A 21,784-nucleotide genomic window follows, 5' to 3' on the forward strand; every position below is an offset into this window, starting at 1 on the left:
AATTTGGGACGGCTAGCGAGAGAAAGACCCTGATTAGAGGGACGAAAATCTGGTTCAGAGAGAGGGGTCTGGTTAGAAAGAGAAAGACCCTGTTTAGAGGGAGAAACAAGAAACCAGTGGTCTTTGTAAGTAAGCGAAGATGTCTCTGAGAGTGCTAAACCCTAATGCCGAGGTCCTCAACAAATCTGCTGCTCTCCATATGAACATCAACGCGGCTAAGGGTTTACAGGATGTTCTCAAGACCAACCTTGGCCCTAAGGGCACCATTAAGATGTATGTATCGTCGTCATCATGCTACGTCCCCATGATCATCGTCTTTGTCATCACCAATACTATTGTTCTGGTTTCTGTTTCAGGCTTGTTGGAGGAGCTGGAGATATCAAGCTCACGAAAGATGGAAACACACTCTTGAAGGAAATGGTCAGTTCAGTTTAAAAAAGAAATGAAATTTGCATTGATTTTAGGGTTTAGTTTATTGGCTCTACTTTTCTATACAAATGCATAGATTTGGTTTGTTGTCTTGTTGGTAATCATTCAAGGTAACTGTCTTCTGTCATTTTTCTAGGGTTTCTGTTACATGTTACAGAGATCTCTGCTATTCGATTGCAAATTTGTCAAATGATGCATTCTCAAAGTAATCTTTCGAGTTGGTTGTGATCTAGATAACATGTAATGAATTATATAATATGTCTCTCTGAAATTGTTGCATAATTCCGAAACTTGAGTGGGTTTAGGTGAAGTTTAAAGTTTGCATTTATGATGTTTATGGATACTCTTTGCTAGTTTCTATCTCTGGATTTGATTTGACAAACCGTTTTCTTTGATTATCAAATCCAGGAAAATGCTCTACTCAACAAAGACAAATACCTGAAACGAAAACTTTACAAGATGGTTTTATCTATTGACTGCCCATGTATCATATACTTTGGGAGAATCAATATATTCTTGCCTTTTTGTTCCCTCTTCTGTGAATTTTTTGATCATGATATTTCATCGGAGAGGCCTTGAAGTGCTGCTTCTTTAATTGACATACTATTTCTGTGATTTGTGGGCCCAACTACGATGCATTGATCGACTTATGATTTTGACTTGTCTGAGAGTTTCGTTGCTTTTTGGGGAAGGCAGAACAGAAGCTGAGTAAAAGACCATTTATTGACATGACAAGGGCCGTTCCATGTTAGCAATCAACTGTTCTTGGACATAATATGTTGGCTTTGTAGTAATCAACTGTTATTTGTGAGGGCTTGGAGTTCATTCTTTAAGTGTTAACACATCTTTGCACTTGTCATCTCTGCTCTAATTTTTGACATCCTCACTTACCAAGGGGAGACTTCTTGTGTGTGATTGATATTAAGCTCTTATTTTCTGTTTCTTGATCAGTCATTGACATTATGATCTGTTGATATAGATGTTGATGCTATTGTAAATCAGCTGTTCTGTCTTCTTTTGTAAATCATTGAAATGCTATTCAAGCTTGGGAATGGTAGTACTTGGGCTTTGTTATTTGGCTTTGATTAGTTTTATTATTGTTTTTTGTTTTTTTTGCAGCAAATTCAGAATCCTACAGCAATAATGATTGCAAGAACAGCTGTTGCCCAAGATGATGTAAGTGGAGATGGTACAACATCCACTGTGCTCTTTATTGGTGAGCTTATGAAGCAATCAGAACGCTATATTGACGAAGGTTAGTTATTTTCACCAATTTCTGTGTTGCATCACGCTGTAGCACATGTTGGTTGACATGCTCTTCTTTTTCCCTCACCTATCCCATGTTCTTGGGTGAATAATATGGTATGCATTTCTTTGCTTGGATTGACTCTCGATAGTAGTGTATTAAGTTATAGCTATATATATGAGGGGACTTTCTCATGTGACATGTATTTATGCATAGGTATCTGTGAATGTACCTTGTGTGTATATTATAGACACTTGAGTTTTTCTATTTGGAGCATAGGTGTACTCTGATGCTTGTGTGCATGGAAAAACATGTGCATGCTTCAATTAAATAATGTCTTAGAAGTTTCAACTCATTTAAGGGGATCCATGATACCATATCTTACTTAATGAATACGTTATCAATTTTTTTCTGTCTTACCAAAGTGTGTCAAACTGGGGAATCATGAAGCAAAAGCATCATATCTCCTCGTATTTCCTCATTTCTGAGTAAAAAGGAGTGTGAAGAACCAATAGAAGTAATGCAGGAAAACTATGTATTACTAAATCTCATGCTATTGGTGCCTAAGTTCTTCTTTGTGGTGTAACTTGTTACTCACTCATTTGGAGAGCTGATGCATTGGTGTAGCTTCTTTTGTTATTAATTAGTGTTCTGTTAGTTCTTGTTGTTGTTGTTGTTGTTGTTATTATTATTATTATTATTTGGATGGGTATTTCTGTTCTGGTTTTCACTTTTTCATTCTATTTTCTCAGGCATGCATCCGCGTGTTTTGGTGGATGGTTTTGAAATTGCCAAGCGAGCCACACTGGAGTTTCTTGAAAAGTTCCAAACCCCTGTTGTGATGGGCGATGAACCTGATAAAGAGATTCTTAAGATGGTTGCAAGGACAACACTCAGGACAAAGGTAGTTGGATTTATTCAGCTGTGTTATTTATATGATCCCACTTGCAATATGGGCAGCATAAATATTCTTTGCTGACATCCTTGTATTGGTTTTCTTCGTTCTCACTCCTACAGCTATATGAAGCTCTGGCTGATCAGCTGACTGACATAGTCGTCAATGCAGTGAGTGGCTATTAAAGTTATTTGAAATACTGCTGTGTCATTCTCTTTGTGATGGTGCAAAATAGTTTACTAGCAACTGAAGCATTCTTTCAGTTGGAAAATTCTATCTTGTTGAGTCTTGAAGTGTCACCTAGTGTGCTCCCCCATTCATCTCTACAATCACAAAAAGAAAGGAGAAAAGAAATCATGGTTTGAATAGAGCCTTTTACTTTTCTATGGGTGTCCTTTCATATAATCACTGTATTTGCTGTATGGATGTTGCAATTTTGTGTGGCTGATTGCCTCAAAAGTAAAAATTTGTGTGGCTTCTTGTTTCCTTTGGGTTTTCAAATTTAGTGGATTTGTTTCTGCCCTTTTTAATCTGACATGTACATGTGTGCTACAGCGCAAAAAAAATGTCTGCTTGTTGTTACCTGTATTTATCTACCTATTGTGCATGATTTAAGTGATCATACATAGACAGAATTTTTAAGCGGAATAGCAGAATTTTTAACAACTGAGAGGCTTACATAGAGAAACTGGACAATCAGCTGGTAGCGATTATTTTGAACTTCTGCAACTGGAAACAAATCGTATGTCTCAGGCCTGAGAACAAGAGTCGGACTGGCCACTGGTTACATCCGGGGCAAGCAAGCATCGAGCTAAATTTCAATGGATGCTCCCTTGGCAACCCTTAGCAAGCAGCTATTGGGGGTATTATCCAAGATAGTGCTTTCTTATTTGGGTCCTATTGGAGTTGCGACTCAGCCACTGCTGTAGTGAGTCCCTCTAAAGGTCCTCAGAAAGTTTGACAACAGATGGGGTTCCACCCTTGTATTGGAAAGGGATTGCCAAAATGTTATTTCATGGGCATCCTATCCGGATTTCGTGCCATGACTGCTTCTGTTCTTTGAACAATATGAGGAAATCAAGATTAGTTTTAAATGACTTTCAAGCACATATAGAGGGAAGCGAACAGGAAAGCTGATGGGTTGGTAAAACAGGGTGCCTGGCCCACCTAGCTCCCTGTCCAAATGCTAAACATGTTTATTATCATGCTAGTAAACATGTTTAGCATGATGTTTTTTGCCCCTTCTCAACCCATGTCTCCTCTATCTTTTCACATCCCTTCGGTGTCCTTGTCTCTCACATCACCCACCCGTTTTTCCCATTAAATCTTGTTTGTTGTAATGGTGATCGTCCTTGCTGACCAATCTGATATATCACCACCCATATTCTGGGTTCCTCTTGTTCTCTCACTTTCTCTTCACCTAATTTTTTCTCACTCACTTAGCAAAAATAATCGTGATGTACAGCCTATATAGAACAGCAACCCCTTGAGCACAATTTACAGACACAAAAGTACTGTTTTTGTAAGCATAAATTTCATATATTACAATGAAGTCACCTTTTGTAAGAAGAAGTAATAACACATGAAGTGATGTATGGAACTTTCAAAGAGATCTCTTCGTGTATGATGCAGCTTTAAGAACCAGGTTTGAAAACTCAGCCGAGTCAACTTGGATTTGGCATAGTTACTTGGCCTTGGGTGGTAGCTAGGGGGAGTTCCCATGTACCTTCTGGGGTACATGGAAAGTTGGAAACCGTTTAGAACTAGGGTGGGTAATATATGTTCTTGTCTATTGATAAAGGAAAGCAAAAAGGGGGCCGGATTTTGGCCTCCATTTTTCATCTCTCTCTCTCTCTCTCTAAAAGGGAGGCATAAATGCGCCCACCTATTTTCATCTCTCTCTCACCCCTCTCTCTCTCTCTTTCTAAGGGGGGTGGAAATGTGCCCTCCGATTTCATCTCTCTTTCTCTCTCCATCTTTCTATCTAAAAGGATGGAAATATGCCCCCAATTTTCATTTTTCTTCTCTCTCTGTAAGGGGGCAGAATCCCCCCCCCTTTTTCATCGCTCTCTCTCAGAATCGGGGCAGAAATCCACCCCCAGTGTTCATTTCTCTCTTTCTCTATGTAGCAGAGTGTCTCCCTCTCTTTTCCCAAATGTCCTCTCACTCTTTCCCCAAATCTCTTTCCCCTTTTTCTGATCCTTTATTGAATTTTTGGGATTTTTATTTTATTTTTTGCTTTTTTTGAGGCATTTTAAGGACTGTACCCTACTCGGATGAGACAACTTGGATATGCTTGGGTTACTTGGCTTGGGCAGGGGCTTAGTCTTGAGCCCAAGCTGAGCATTTAAACCTTGCCAGAGACACATGTATCTACATCACACTGAGATGTGCAGTGATGGCAAAGTGTTGATGAATAAGGACTAATTTAATTTGCACACACATGCAAAAAGAAAGGGATTGGGGGGAAGGGAGCGGACAACATGAACAAAAAGTAAATTATGTGATCTGAAGGATGTGTTAGTGAGAGGTTAAAATATTGAAATTGAAATTTTGGATGGTGAATCCCAACAAAACTGAAAAGAGTTCGATGACAATGGTTGAGACGAGGTAAAATAATTAAAAAAACACAATAAAGTGAAAAGTTAGTCATGGGAGTTTTTGGGGGCTATAAGTTTTTTTGGAAAGTTTACCTAATATTGTGGCAGACTCAAAGTTAGATTTCGTAAAAAATTGTTGAAGTAGTCAGTTAAATTTATGGAAGGTTTCTGATTGTAATTTTTAATTGATTAAAAAATTTTATATGAGAAGAATTAAAATTTTTGTTTAGTTTTCGTGATAATTTACTGTCAAGTTGCATTGTTGTGATTGTGCATTGGAAGAAGATATTAAATGTTCTTTTTTGCCCATGATTAAAAATCTTGTTTTCCACATGATGTTGCATATTATATTGTCACCGTTATAATGAATTTTCTATGGATGTAGTTATATCTCTTCACCTCAGGCATTTAATTATTATTTGTATTTTGAGGTCTCTGGTCTCTTGCTCGGTCACTCCATCTCATATGCTAGTGCCTTTGATCCCAATGTGCTTCTGCAATGGAGTATCAATGTTGCTATAACATTATGTTCCTTGCAAAGTTGCTGAATTTTTAATTCTAAGAAGTTTGACTCCATTCTTTATACATGTATTGTATCATATGGTTTATAGTGAGCTACAACTCCTTTCTATTAACTTTGGTCTTATTTGCATCCTTTAACTATTATTTTGGATCTCAATAGGTGCTTTGTATTCGCAAGCCCGATGAACCCATTGATTTGTTCATGGTTGAGATTATGCATATGCGCCACAAATTTGATGTAGACACACGCCTGGTATGTTACTTTTAATTTGCTGTCATTTGTTGGTGCACATGTCTCAAGCTTTAGATGCTCTACATTTACATTATTAGTCAACAGGTGATGGCGGCTTTCTTTTTTCATGCTTTGATCTTTGAAAATGCTGTGAGTTGTTTGAGCATGCTCAAGAGTTGTTCAATCTTTGAAAATGACTTCCCTTATTTTGGCATTTAGAGGGTTTGGAAGGGTGACGAATGATTGCTTGTTTCCCACGTCAGTAGTGTTGTACAACTGTTGATCTAGGTGATCTGAAATGAAGTAAGGGTAAGGGAGACGTACACATTTATTCTTCACCCAAGAAGGATTAGTTGATTGTCTGCAACATTTTATTGGAGAAAAGCGATTACCTATTGGACTTCCACTATTTTAAGAGTCATTCCATTAAACCTTCGAGTAGTTGATTGTGGCAGTCAGTAATCATGTTTACAATTGTTTTATGAAGAAAGGGAACTCAATTATTGGTTGTTTAGTTTCTGGTGAAATGGCTAAAAACCGGTGTTCAAAAACATAAACTTGATTAAGGACTCAGTCCTTGCAAAAACTAATTTGACTCTTCAAGTCAAATAGTTAACTCAAAAAAACTTGATGGATTTTCCAATTGTTCACTTGAAGCAAATAAAGCTGTCTGTAATGGAAATCGAACCCAGCTTGTCTCCTACGACGTTAACAATGCTGCAACATTCAAGAAAATCATGTATCAAATGCATGTAGAAAATTACAATTCAAGAGAATCATGTATCAAATACATGTAGAAATTACATGCAAGGAAAAATTAGCTCATACCGAGTTTTTCATTCATAGAATTCTCATTGGACGAGCGGAATTAACTTAGGGGAGTTTTCCGACACAAGACGAGTTTTTATTCTCTACTAGAAACTTGCTCTCTCATGTAGCACTTAGGTAGTGTGGAGTGTAAAGGAGATCGGATGTGTCTAAACCTGGATTTTTTTTTTCTTATTCTAATTTTCATGTGAAGAAACCTTATGAAGCCCCATGAAAATTTACTGAAGTATATTTAGTATCAGGGTGTTGAGTTTTGGTTGCTTCGATTTTTAGGGAAGTGCATGCATGTTGTCTAGTGTTGTGGATATGTTTGGTGCGTATAGCAAAATTAGAAGCATGGAATTTGAGAGCATTAGCCGGTATGCAAGATGGAATCATTTACCTATACTTGCGACAATTGTGCATAAAACTTTGGGCCTGAACTGAAGGGTATCTTGTGGTATGCCATAACTTCAGCCTTGGAGATCCGTGATCCAACCCCTTTCGTAGTTTCTGCACTGCTGCTAGTCATAATTGCCTTAGAACCATATTTTAGTCCCCACTCAAATGTGACCTCCTTGCCATGCTATACCCCTCACTGTTGATCAAATTCACTAGGCATGAATATATTTGTTGTGCAGAAGCTTCTTGAGAATCTCTCAATTTGGAAATGTAAATTTTTGTTTAAACTAATGTATTGCTTGATGGGTTTTGGAGTATTACTTGCTTATGTAAAAAAGATCCATCCTGGTGCTTACGGTTTAGATTGTCCATTTCTCTCAAATATTGATAATTGTTTTCTTCTCTAAATAATTTTAGTTCTCCCTTTGCATCCATGAGGGCTTAGGATTCAATTCCACACCATCATTTGCTATTGACTAAAGGTTAATATTTATCATGATTCCTTCCATTATTTGCCCAATGAGGATTTGATTTATTTGAAGTAACCTTTGTTTTCGCTATGTTACTCATTTTTGTTATTTTTGTGAAGTTGTTGAATTTTTGGCCTTCACTATTATGGATAGACTTTTTGCCTTTATATGAAATTTGTTTGAATTCACTAGACTTACTCTTTCCACTTTTTGGCCATTGTTATTTTGCTAGGTGGAAGGTCTCGTCCTTGATCACGGATCCAGACATCCAGATATGAAGAGGCGTGCTGAGAATTGCCATATTTTGACTTGTAATGTCTCATTGGAGTATGAGAAGAGGTCAGTATAGACTTGATAGTGTGTGCAAGTTTTTGGTAGAAGAGCATGCAATGTTTTTTTTTGCTCTGGAAATGTAGAGCATGTATAAGTTTTTAGAAGGATGGTTTGGGCATGCCATGCTTGCGTTAAATTAAATTTGTTTTCTTTTGGTACTATTATCTGAAATCATTTTCAATTTATAAACTCCATCTAGAATAAAAATTGTAGTTTTTGTTCTCATAAATTATCTTTGTCCATCAATGAGCAGTTGGAAAAACAATGTTTCTTGAATGGAGCTTGTTATATATATTAAATACTTAATTTCTATTTAGCGCAGTAAACCAGAGACAATGGAATCGTCATCATCTGCAGAGCTTTTTCCCAACTATTTGGGGTCGGCTACACGAATCCTAGAGATTCAAAATTCATGGATAGATTTGGCAAAGTTGTATGTTGGCTGCCTACCTTACACAACCCACATCCTTTATCAGGCTTGGGACAAGTTAAGGGAAAGTTTAAGATCCTCACCCTTCTTAGACCAAGAAATATACATAAAGTAAAAGTCCACGAAAAGAAAACACTAGGACCTTGGAGGGTGCCCCAAGCTGGCAGCGTCAACTCTGAATAACGCATCCCCCTTTGTGTTAGCTTCCCACCAAATATGATGGAATCCAACGTGAAGATGCTTACACAGGTAAAAGATGCGGTAAAAAATGGGGTCTAATCTCAATGGACTCATATTCAATCTTTTGACCCTTGGATGATGTTTGTGTTATCACCTTCCACTAGCAGAGATTCTCCACAACCTGAGACCTTCCATAAGTGCATTGGCTTTGGCCTTGGTAGAATCACCTAAGCCAAGGTAACCAGAGAAAGAAAAAGAGTTTGGCCATTGATGTTGGAATAAAATTGTGAAACCACCATGGCCGGGGTTTTTGAGGGAGTTATCAAAGTTCAGTTTAATGGACCTCTTGATTGGTGGAGCCATTAGGAAGAGCAAGAGGTCTAGGAGTTCTCAAGCTAATGATACTTTCCTAGTGAGAGAAAAAGTCTGTCTTAGACAGTAGAGATGTTTTAGGGGCTTAAAATTGGCGGCCCAAAAATAGTAAGATTGCGAATGCACTGTGAATTTCCCTCTGAAGATCCTCAAATTATGGTCGCCGCATAATGTTCATAATATCACCATTAGCAAACGTCTCCAAAGGAAAATGACAGCCTTCCGAATGAATGATGGGGAGATAAAAAGTTGGTTAATTGAAGGGGTTACCCAGGTTTGGTTGCAGAGCACAAGTTTGGTTGGTGAATCTTTAAAGCACAAAACAGTACAGTTTGGTGAACCAAATGAAAATAACTCATATGAAGCACATGAATATGACCATGTAGCAATGTATAATGGGACAATTTCTTAAACACTTTTGTCCAATACTCAAGTAAATGATTCTCAAATGGCCACAAAATACTCACTGGTTCTCATGAAAGAGTGCAAAAAATCTCATAAAAAATCAGGTGCCCAAAGCTTTAAAGAAGCTGATGTCTTATAGAATGGTCCAAGGACTAGACTATGCACGCTATATAGCGTACATGCATAGTATAAAAGGGTAACCAAAAACGAAAGAGAATAAGATGAAGATGTTGCTGTAACGGATGAACTACAACATGTAAACTATAAGGTAAAGGCTCAAAATAGGAAGGAAACGGTAGGGATGATTACCTTAGATCATGAGGACTAGACACCTTAGAGCTTAGCATGCACCACCTTGTTCATGAGGTTTCACCAAGGGAAAGCGGAAGAAGCTTAATGGATGAAAGGAAAGAACGCACTAGGAGGGGCATGAAGGTTACAAGGTTCCACTCTTCTTTCTCTCTCTAAGATGGTTCACAAGTGTATTGAAAATGGGGGTGAGCAAGGGTTTGTATAGAGTTGTAGCAGTGAAATATTTGTAAGTGAATGAATCTAAGCCCTTGATGCTATTCATTTATGGCACATGTGAGGGATGTGATCCTAACCACACATTCATGCCGAGCCATCAAGATCAATGGATGTGATTGGCACACCATTAGCACTTCATAGAACTCTTGATTAAGCCATTTTACCAAACTGTCCTTGTTCCATAAAAAATTTCTGCATATGCCATTTACTCATTCCATAATTGTCTATAGGACTTTGTGAAAATATAAAATGCCACAAGGATAGGGGCGCCCTTATGATAATTTAGAAAAGATATTCCAACTAGGATAATATGTCATAGACAAGCCAATCACAATTTGCCATTTTATAGAATTCACATGGGGTTAGCCAATAGAATCAAGCCACTTACAAAGGCAGATCAAGGAACGACTTCCATTTTAATACTTAGGGTTTAGATCATAATTTCATAGCTAGTCTCAACCTAGGCACATCTGTTCCATCTCATGTGTGGCAAAACTCCCTGGGATAACTAAAACATCACATGTTATAAAACATACTTTTATTACAAACCTTATAACTTAATGAACCAAACACCTAATACCAAATGATGGTTGCAAGTCCTATCTGGTGACTGAGGGGGAGAATTCCCTTGGCTTGATGTCTTGTTCTGCCATAAGCTTTGATATTGAGTTCCAATGATTCTAGAGCTTTTGGCTTTATGCATACCCTCTCCATAAATAAGGTCATTGGCTTTAGAATTGATAACCTTATATGTGGATGCTATTCTAGTAGCTTGTAGCACCTTAGACCTAATAAGGAAAACAAAGGCATTGCTATGAAACAACTTTGACGTGAAGGACATAGGAGAAGTTTCATGTGTTGGGAATCCATATAATACATGACAAACCAGCCCGTACTATTCAATTATCCTAATCCTCATATTGTAAAATGATTCTTGAGAGATTCGGGATGAGTGAGTGCAAGCCTATTGATACACCCGTTGAGAAAAGAATAAATTAAGTATCAATACGAGCGTAAGAGAGGACAATGAGAGAAGTGAGTTGGAAAGAGTACACCATATAGGAGTGCGGTGGGTTCACTACTGTATGCAACCATGGGTACAAGGCCTGACCTAGCTTTTGCTCATAGCTTAATAGGGTGTTTTCAAAGTGACCCCAAAATTGAACATTGGAAAATCGTTAACAAAATCATGAGATACTTGAAAGGAACCATTTATTGTGCCTTGACCTATGAGAATGTGAGGGAGTTAAGTGTTTTGGGTTACTTTGATTCCGACTACCAAGGAGATCTGGATGACTTCAACATTAGGTTATGTTTTCATATATGGGGGTGGTGCCATATCTTGGCGCACCAAGAAGCAAGACATAGTGGCTCTCTCTACTATAGGAGTCGAGTACGTGAAATTATGATCTGCATCCAAGGGAGACATGGATAAAGAAATTTCTCAATCATCTCCATCACATCCAGCACAATGGCATAAGAGCCTAGGTTCCATAACAAGTCAAGGCACATAAGGGCACATTATTATCATGTGAGAGTTGAAGTTGAGGCAGGTGAGGTAGATGTGGCTTATATTCTTATTGAGGCTATGCATACGGATCCCTTAACTAAAGGCTGGGCTACTAATGTATTAATGAAACTTGTACATGGTATGAGATCGAGGAGGTTAACATAGCTTGAGTATTTACTCTCTTGGAACATAGCGTGCGTATTTACTCTCTTGAGTATGTTATGAGTATATCGATATCGAGTATGTGAGTATGCTTGAGTATGTGTGAGTATGCTTGAGTATGTGTGAGTATGCATGAGGATAAGAGAGTTTTAGTGCATAAGACCTCAAAAGGTCAAGTGGGAAAATGCTGGATTTATGGCCTTTCAAGGCCTTAAAGCTAAGATTCTCACTGAGTGGGAGTGAGCGATTTTGAGTGCTTAGTACACTAAGGCCCAGAATCATATTCCCCGAGTGCATGAGGCAATGAGTGACATCTATGAGAGAAAGATACTTGTAGAGGTGTGAGGGTCACCTCTGAGTCAGGGCTATATCTAGAGTATGCCTCATAGTTGGTGTGTTGGCAAGGGCTAAGAGATATCAAAAAGAGAATATAGAACCCAATTATCTTTAGAGTAATAGTCCTGTATAGGATGGTCATGACTCAAGGGACATGAGTCCGTACCGTTACACAAGAGCACCCTATGACGTGCACTCACAGTTGAACGGGAAGCCACTCTTTTAATGTATGATCCTACGAAGAAGAGCTAGTACACATGTGCCTTGAGAGGAACCCTCTATGTGAGCACTCCGATGTTCCCATGGGTGCATCTGTAATCCATTGGGAATCGGGAGTTGGAATGCTTCAATGGAATGACTTCGGCAAAGCCAGATTATGTGTCCTTGCCATAGATTGTGGAGCATAGGCGTGTTGGGTCATTTTGAGATAAGTGGATCACCATTCCGTACTAGCCTAGTGGAGTACTCCAGTACCTGGATTTCAGCCTAGAGATCTCATTTACCAATTGTCCGATTTTATCATGACGAGGAAATGAGTATTTTTGATGGAGAATCATTTAGAAATTTTTTTTGATTTTTTGGGGCACAAAAATGATATTTTATAAATTGTTTGGGGCAAATTCCAAAGGACAACAAATGAGGGTGTCCACGTGGCACCCCACCAACCCACCTTACTGCTGATGTCAGCATGACATTAAAACAAGGGGGTTTGTCCTTGGTTGGAATTGGTGAATTGTTCATTTAATTTATATGGTTTTTAATAAAATCTTGTTTTATAACATGTGTTCTTTTATTTATTCCATGGAGTTTATTCATACATGAGGGATGGAAACATGTGTCTAGAGTTGATGCTAGCCATGAAATTATAATATAAACCCTAAGTATTAAGTGAAAATTGTCCACCTTTTGTTGGTGACTTGATTCTATTTGCTAAGCGTATGTGAATTCCATGAAATGGTACATTGTGATTGACTTATCTATTGGATATTATCCTAGTTAGTATTTTTATCAAAATTGTCATAAGAGCATGCCCCTAGCCTTGTGGTGTTTTAACATTTTCATAGATTCTTATGAATTATTATATAATGAGTAAATAGCATATGATGAAACTTTTATGCAACAAGGACAATTTGGTAAATGATTTGATCTAGGGTTTTGTGGAGTGATAATGGTTCGCAAATCTCATCATTTGATCTTTATAGCGAGGCATGGATGTGTGGCTAGGATCATAGACCTCCCATGTGCCATTGACGAATAGCATCATGGGCATAGATTCATTCACTCACAAATATCTCACCACTACAACTCTATATAAACCCTTGCTCAAGCCCATTTCCAGCACATGTGAGCTTAGAAAGAGTGAGAAGCGAGAGAGTAACCTCCATGCCCTCTTATTGAGTTCTTTCCTTTCTTCCATTAGTTTACAATTCTCTAAAATTAAAATATTGTTATTGTGGTAGTAACATAGTAATAGAGTAAAATGATTCAGTACAAATTTAAAAATTTTATATTATTTTTAATTTTCATTTTGTTTGTATCTTTTTTTCTTATTTGTGCTAGTCTTTCGAGTGGTTTGACTCATTAGTACTAGATTGGTCTTTTCTGTTCCAATTTAGTGGCTATTCTTATTTCAATCACATAGATGTCTTTATGCAATACATTTTATTGATGAGCATGTTAGGAGTACAAGAGGTGAGTTGCAATTATTAAGTAACTATGGAAGGGGTTTCCCGATATTTTGAACTTCACTGATTGCTTGTATTCTGGTTAGAAGATCCGAATTGCACTCGAATTGCCATTTTTGATGGGTCTTGCAAGTTAGCAATGCCATTTGTAACATGCTCGGAATGCTGAACACTAGCCTTATCCCGTGAGGATTGATTTCTACATGTGAATCATCCATTGTTCTCAACTCATCCCTAGCAAGCAGCCTTCTTGTTACCTAGCTGGTCCAAGTACCTCTAAATATCATACTGTTTTACTCACTTAATTAGATAAGTGGGCTGTTGGCGCTTGGGTTTCTGTTCACCCAGAAAAGTGCTCCACAATTTCTGGACATTTTTCTCATGGAAATCATGAGTTCTGGCTTCTGTTAATTTACTACACGTCCTCGAATTTCGAGAATTTTCTTTTGTTTGCTTTTTATGATCAAGACATAGTTGGTCTTTTTTTGAGGGCACAAGCTGTGCCTTGTTTAAATTTCCTTAGATCCATGTTTATGCTCTGACACCATTTCTTGTCTTTCATTTGAATGCCGTGTCGTGTGCCAGTGAAATAAATGCTGGTTTTTTCTACTCAAATGCGGAACAAAGAGAAAAGATGGTTGCAGCTGAGAGGCGTCAAGTTGATGAGAGAGTTAACAAAATCATTGAGCTGAAAAATAAGGTTACTTTGAAATTATTTCTGTCCATTCTTTTAACTCTTGCTTTTTACAAGGAAAATTCCTTAATTTTTCATAGGTACCGTAATCATTACTTGATTTTGGTCTACTGCAGGTTTGTACTGTGACTGATGATAACTTTGTTGTGATCAATCAAAAGGGTATAGATCCTCCATCGCTGGATCTTCTCGCGAAGGCTGGAGTAAGTCCATTTGTTTTTCTTCAACCCTCCATTATATCTATTCTTTCTATTTCTCAATTTATGGATAAATAATGTCAATCTTGGTAAAATAGGTTACAAAATGAAAAACTTTGCTGGTGAAACTCGTGATTTTCTCAAAGGCATTCATTACGATAATTAGTGTAGTCAAATATATACTCAAGTATGTTTATGACATATTGCTGTTTCTATTGAGTACGTGTTTTACAAGGAAGATTAATTTCTTTTCTGTGTTATTTAAGGCATCTGAGAAAGGTTTATTTATTTTTATAATTACATGGTAAATGGGAAAACATGGATGCGTTCATATTTACATATTATTATTCTGTCATTAGTTTTGGAAAGCCCTTATTATCTACTGCCTTATAGATGGTTGTTTTCATTAGACTGTTTGTCTTCTACCTTATAGGCAAGTTATAGACATTCTAATGTTGATAAACAAAATAATTGAATGTATCCTATGTTTTTGGGGGAAAAAGGTGGACCCTCAAATTACTTGTTGAACTTTCCCGTAACAACTATTGCCCGACTGCTTCAACTGAAGATCAATTTTCATTTTTATATGGGGCCAACTGCCGAGTTTCTGTTTTTTATAGATTATTGCTTTAAGGAGAGCAAAAAGGAGAAATATGGAGCGCCTTGTTTTGGCCTGTGGGGGAGAGGCAGTCAATTCTGTTGATGACTTGTCTCCAGAATGCCTTGGATGGGCTGGCCTTGTTTATGAGCATGTCCTTGGTGAGGAGAAATACACGTTTGTAGAGAATGTGAGGAATCCCTCCTCATGTACCATCTTAATCAAAGGTATGTCTATCTTCTCCTCAAATTTTTTTGAAAAGTGACTATCTTCTTATGCAGGAGACCAGGCTTTTATTCCTTTGATGTTGAACTGTGTCTCCACATCTATTAGTGAGCCAATTATTCCAGGAATCATCCTCCAAACTGATGTTCCTTGTAAAGCTTTATACTGCATGACTGAAATTGTGAATTATGATGTTTTCAGGGCCAAATGATCACACTATTGCTCAGATCAAGGATGCTGTTCGTGATGGTCTGAGATCTGTAAAAAATACAATTGAAGATGAAGCGGTAATTTTGGTGAGCATCGCAACCTCAATGCACTTAATATGATATATTCTAAAAGCGAATAGAATTTGCTGTCTTCTTTGTGTTTGATTATCAAAACTAGGAGTGATAGCTCCTAGTTTGGGTTGAAGATCTCTAACATCACATGCAAAAGAAGGGTCTTATTTCATGCTACATATTTGTAAAGGAAATCCTTCTTCATCGTAGGAAATCAACCATATGTTAATTTCAATCCAGATTGTGATCCCCTAATGTAGTTGGGGAGATTGTTCAAAGGGAAAAGCCCTATCACTTATTTTCTTTTGTCTTTTATGTTAGCAAGTTTTTAACTTTCAGCTTTTTGCACTAGACTCTCTTATAATTTATGGTCTGATAATCCAATATTTAGTAACCTGCAGTATTTTACGATAGGTAGCAGGAACGATGATCACTCCATTGTTTGTAGTTTATAATATTAGAAAAAGAATTCATTAAAAAATTGAGAATGGGCTCTAGGCGGAGTTGGTAATGGTGGCGGGTGCTATAACATGACATCTAGAGCTCCATTCTCATCAGGTCTCATGAGTTAACATTAAAAAAAAAACAAAATTGTAAAAATTGTAAAATGCCGTGGGGATGTAATTTTTTAAGCGTTTTCCTTTGTGTTTTTTTCCCCTCTTCTTTTCTTGAATACTACTATATAAGAAACGTAGCCATAAGAGAAATAGAAGTGAAAATTAATGGTGACAATTCTAAATTGTTCCAATCTGTGAAAAGCAAAATAAGAAGGAAAAAAAGAAAGTACTAGCTTTTAAGATGTCCATGAGAAATAGCTTGAGGTGCTCTTTTAAGTGTGATCCAAATACAGATGCACGTCGCTTATAATAACAGTAAATTTAAGTGAGGAAAGGCTATATGTTAGAACTTGTCTTGTTGTAATTGTTATTGAAAATGTGGTTTAAATACCGCTGAATTCTACTGGCTTTGAAGTAAGTCCTTTGAAATATCAATTATTAGAGAATATTTTTAATTTATAACCTCTTTTAAGCAATAAAAATCATGTGCAAGGAGAATACAAGTTATTAAGTGAAAGTTACAATTCTCTATTTAGGGTTATGGGATAGTCTTGTGGCAAATTTCAATAGGATAAAATTTGAGAATTTTGACCTTTTTTCCTTAGGAGTTGATCTTGGGGTTCGCCGTTTCCCCTGGAAGCTAGGTGCCCAGGAGAATGGATGCCCTGGAAATGGAGCCCTGGATGTTGGGAACCCTTGTTGGTAACTTTATTAGATTCCCTGGCGATTTCAATTTACCTTGTTTGGTTAAACCTTTGAAATTGGGTACCCATGGATATGAAAATTAGCCTGTTTTAAAAGTTTGTTACATAGTTTGTTGATTAGAGGATGATATTTGTCCATTTGATGAAAGTTTTTGTGTCATAACCTATCCGTAGCATTAGTAACACAATGGACAGTTCCGAGGAAAAATTCTTCATTCAATTAATCAATAACTTACTCTTTAACATGTGAACACACACCCTCTCTCCCTCCCATTTGTTGATTTTCTCGAGTCTCCTGTATAACTCCTATTTGCTTCTTTTTGAGGGAATCAAAGACATTATTCCAATATGACAAAAGGAAATGTCAACCCAGGCTATTATTTGTGTTATGGGGTCTCGGTAGCAAGTAGTGTTTTGTTATTCGTTAGACTTATTCTTAGGAGTATCAGATCCAAGGATGGGTTGATTATCTATCATATACTTTATGTGGATCTCACTTTATAGATAAATATAAATGAAAATGAGATGCAAAGAAGGGAAAACCCCTACAGATAGAGGTGAAAACGTATTGCTGATTGATGAATTAAGAAAACTTGAGTTTCAACATTCCTGCAAGAGTGACTTCTTAAGTTTTTTGACAGTTGAAATTTATTTTACTTCTTTTTGTCATCTAGAAGACATTAGTGTGCCTTTTCAAGGTTTAGCGTTCGATATATAGGAAAGTGACCATTGATCCTTCTCTCCCTCCTCCGTGATAGTTTATTTTCTTCTTGTTGTTAATTCGAAGCATCTTAATGCATTTGTGCCCCAAAACTTATAATCACAAACACTAATTTTGGGTCAATTAAAAAAAAAAATTCTTTAGAAACAAAGAATTGATTGCCATTGTCAATCACCACATAGATTAGTATCAATGTTTCATAAGGTGCTAGGCGGGTCTTAGGTGGCTTGGGGGTCCAGACTGCCCAATGCCTAGGCGGATGGTCTAGGCGGCCCAGTAGGAAAAAAAATGACTCTATAGTCTCTAACAGTATAAGTATAACTGTATATTGTATAAAATATAAGAATTAGGGATTAAAGGCACACATCAAAATTCAAAAGTATACTACACAACACATAGGAGCACAATTGAGTATAACCATAAGTCCATATATCCAATTAGAAATTATCGATAGTCTGATTGATAGTAAGTGTGGTCCACATTCCACACATAGACATAGTTAAAAGTTAAAAATTTAATCTAATATCAATAGGTGATGTTTTGATCAATTTCTTATAATTTTGAGAAATCCTTCGATCCTAAATCATCAAATACTAGTTTTTTTGGGGGTTTTTCTCTGTCTAAAATGGGTTTTAGGTTTCAAATAAACCTAAAACCCACAAATTTAACCCTTTAGTATAAAAAAAAGAAGACAAAAACTGCCCCTACCGAATGGGTTTTCTGCCTCTAGGTGGGGCACAGGCCCTTGGCGGCTGCCCCGGGCTGGGCGCTAGGCGCGGTGCCTAGGCGGGTTCCTAAGTGCCTAGGTGGCCACCTAAGGATTTCGGCCTTTTCTGGCGCCTGTGCCTGGGTGATGCTCCTAGGCCCTCTAGACCGCCGAAGCGGCTGCCCAGGATCTGGGTAGTCCATTTTTGAATCACTAATTAACATAGGTGATTACTGCTAATCCCCATATGGTGAGTCTAGGTATAAGCATTCAACAAAGTGGGCTGGTTTATTTGGGTCTCAAAATTATGTGCAATGTTAGTCCCTTCCAAAATCATCCATTTAAATGCTTGAGAGCTAGAGGGAGATGGAGCCAAAAGATACAGCCAAATGAAGTTTAGGCCGAACAACTAGGGGGCCTCCTAGGACAAATGTTGAGTCTTGAGACCCCAACACCTTGGGTCTCAGAGGACAATAATGGGCATGATGGAAGTATAATAATCTCAAATGTTGAAACTATGCATCCTTAGAGGAAATGAGGAGCTAGCCAATGTCATGCTTGGGTTAAGATTTTTGCATTCATTGTCAAAGCATTTCATACACGAAAGCATTATAGTTCACGAATTAAAAACGTAGAAGAACAAGAACAAAGCATAAATAGCATTGATGAACCAAAAAATGCGACTGATTATATGATCAGTATATCGAAAATTTTCAATATAATCAAAATTTTCAGTGTGTATAATCACACCATTATACTAAAAGTTCTCAGCTTATTGAAAATTCAGTATACAATATGTATAGAATTCTTTAGTATAATCACTATGAATTGTTCCAGTATAATCACCATAAGTAATTTCATTATAATTTTAAGAGATCTAATATGATCACTATATATTTTCAGTATAATCATTATAGCAATTTCAATATAGACAATTTTCAGTTTATATTATCAGTGAATGATCAGTTATAAATTTTTAATACTATTATAAATTTTTTAGTGCGATCACTGTAATTGAAATTTTCTAATACGATTTCAATTCAAAACTCTCATTTCAAATGAAAACCCTCATTTGGTAATTTTCAGTATTTTTCAAATCCCATTTCAAATCAAAACTCTCTTTTGGATACCTTACTTTTCAGCATAATCTACTGAAAATACAAAAATGCAAAAATCTAATTTTCAAATCAAAACCCTCTTGGAAATCCTAATTTTCAGTATAATATATTGTTTAAAAAAAGGGTATATAGTTTATATAGAGCAGTGGGTCTAAACAATCAAATAACAACCTACCTCAAAAATTTCACTAGAAGATGCCCAAATATTCTCAAATTAATGATCTTGACATCAAGATGCATGGACATGTGAAAAAAATGGATTTCAAGTTTTCGAAATAGTGTATTTATAACGCTTTTTTGGACTGTCCATTTTCAAGATTTTCAAGTTTTCATAGATTTGTCTTTCTACACTATTTTTGAAGCTTTAAACTTTATAAATAAAGATAAAAATATATTTTAAGGATGTCACAAAGATTTATAGTATTGAAACTACATTTCTTGACACTATTTGAAGGTAGGCTCTAATTTGATTGTTTAGAGCCTAGGCTCTATACAAACGGCACCCTTAAAAAAATGCAGCGTAACCTACTGAAAATAATTTCCAGTATAATCTATTGAAAATCACAAAAAAGGCAAAACCCTAACTTTCAAAACAAATGGAAACCTTAATTTTCTTTATGATCTATTGTTAAAAAAAATAATAATAATTTTCAGTGTAACATATGAAAAATTATAATAATGAAAGTCCTAATCTACTTAGAGAGATGGTGAGACCTGATAGAGAGAGAAATTGGCCACAGAGGGCAGAGAGAGAGAGAGCTTGGAAAGCTAGTCATTGTTTTACCTGTCAATGCTTATAAATTTGATATTTTCCTTTATGATTATAGTTCTTTATTGGCTTTACGAGACTTCAAATTTGATATTCACATTAATTCGGAAGTGATTGTATTTCCTTTTGGTTAATTACTATAAAATGAATGTGAATGGTGCTGAGACATGTTTCATTATATACTGGTGAATGATCCTTTGGCAGGGGGCAGGTGCTTTTGAAGTTGCAGCGAGGCAGCACCTAGTGAACAATATAAAGAAGACTGTCCATGGGGTATTTTCTCGCTCTTTACAACTACTTTTGAACTTGGATCCAAACCTCATAAAACTTGTTAACTAATGTCTTCTCAGGCCATGATCTTGGCATTTGACGTATTACCCACTGGCCTAGAATGTTGTTTTAGGTGAGAAATATGTTTCTGATCTTTTTCAATTCTTGGTACAGCGAGCACAGCTTGGGGTTGAGGCCTTTGCGGATGCGCTTCTTGTTGTACCCAAGACACTGGCAGAAAACTCAGGTCTCGACACACAAGACGCTCTCATTGGCCTTCAGGTCCATTCAAACATTGATGCCATCTCTCTCTCTCTGTGTTTGGTGGGGTCCGGGGAATGATTTGGGGGTGTGGGGTGCGTCACATTTTGGTTTGTATCTTTTGTTTATTGTGTTCTGGTTTTATCTAGGCTGAGCATGATAAGGGTAACATTGTGGGGTTGAACCATCACACTGGGGAACCCATTGACCCCCAAATGGAGGGTATTTTTGACAACTACTCTGTGAAGCGGCAGATCATAAACTCTGGGTATGATAATGTTTTTTTTTTTTTCTTAAGTAAGAAAGTCAATAACTTCTTTTTTGGGATCCCGTTTATGTTCTTTTTCATCTGGACAAACTAGCCTATTCTATTTGATGCAGGCCTGTGATTGCTTCGCAATTGCTTCTTGTGGATGAAGTTATTCGTGCTGGCCGTAACATGCGGAAGCCAACTTAGTCCCCGAGCTTGAAGAAAGTAAATTTTTGTAACCATGTCATGATTTTGTTTGGATTTCTCGAGTTTAAGATAACTAACTTGGAAGAGTGGGCAGATTGTTGGGGTTTGCCTTGAGTGTGTGCGCGGTTCTTGTTTAGTGGGTGGGAAAAGCTCCATCTTCTTGGATCCTCTTCCATGATTAGAGTTTTGTGGGTGATTTAGAATGGGTAGGTCTGAAATCTTTCTACTATATTGTTCTCTTTTTAGAACGGCAGAGACCAAATGCTTGTGAAATTTGTGGGCACTTTTTCCATATTTAGAATGCTGTATACTTGAGTCTCTCTCTCTCTAACAGAGGGTAATCCAGGGTGGTTGCAAGTGTCTTCTCTTGTTTAAAGAATGTTGCTTCTTATTGAAAAGTAATAAATGGAACATGGATGAGAAAGCTTGTTTTCTAAATATTACATATGAAAGGCATTTTGGAATGCGTGAACCTGATCTCGTCCTGGTCATGCAGCATTTGTGTTAGTTGGGCTTAGTGTTCGGATTTGATTATTTACTTCGAAAAACAAACAAAACTTTGATTGGGCTTTTCTATTTTTTGTCCTTCTCCCGGAGGGACTTCGTAGTTTATATGAGCATTAAAGATAAGCTTGATCTAGAACAGTCTAATGGTATGGCTGGCAACCATCAGGGCTTGGCC

General features: G+C 37.1%; 1 protein-coding gene and 1 non-coding gene across 2 annotated transcripts; both read left to right on the forward strand.

Moving 5' to 3' along the window:
- LOC18421946 (T-complex protein 1 subunit zeta 1) lies at positions 1–21,540 on the forward strand. The gene is made up of 15 exons (XM_006826729.4): positions 1–273; positions 357–420; positions 1,549–1,684; positions 2,428–2,579; positions 2,693–2,740; positions 5,853–5,945; positions 7,836–7,942; positions 14,130–14,244; positions 14,355–14,441; positions 15,056–15,260; positions 15,460–15,554; positions 20,319–20,387; positions 20,559–20,666; positions 20,795–20,913; positions 21,027–21,540. The coding sequence occupies exons 1-15, from the start codon at positions 140–142 to the stop codon at positions 21,100–21,102; spliced, it is 1,608 nt and encodes a 535-aa protein (XP_006826792.1). The 5' UTR covers positions 1–139; the 3' UTR covers positions 21,103–21,540.
- Positions 3,896–3,960, forward strand: LOC148782559 (small nucleolar RNA Z43). The gene has a single exon (XR_016055195.1). It is a non-coding gene; the product is annotated as a small nucleolar RNA Z43 (small nucleolar RNA).
- Positions 21,541–21,784: the final 244 nt, after the last annotated feature.

Source organism: Amborella trichopoda, chromosome 4, assembly GCF_054954075.1.
Source record: "Amborella trichopoda isolate Santa Cruz 75 chromosome 4, AtrichopodaSantaCruz75HAP2 v2.0, whole genome shotgun sequence".
Taxonomy (NCBI): domain Eukaryota; kingdom Viridiplantae; phylum Streptophyta; class Magnoliopsida; order Amborellales; family Amborellaceae; genus Amborella; species Amborella trichopoda.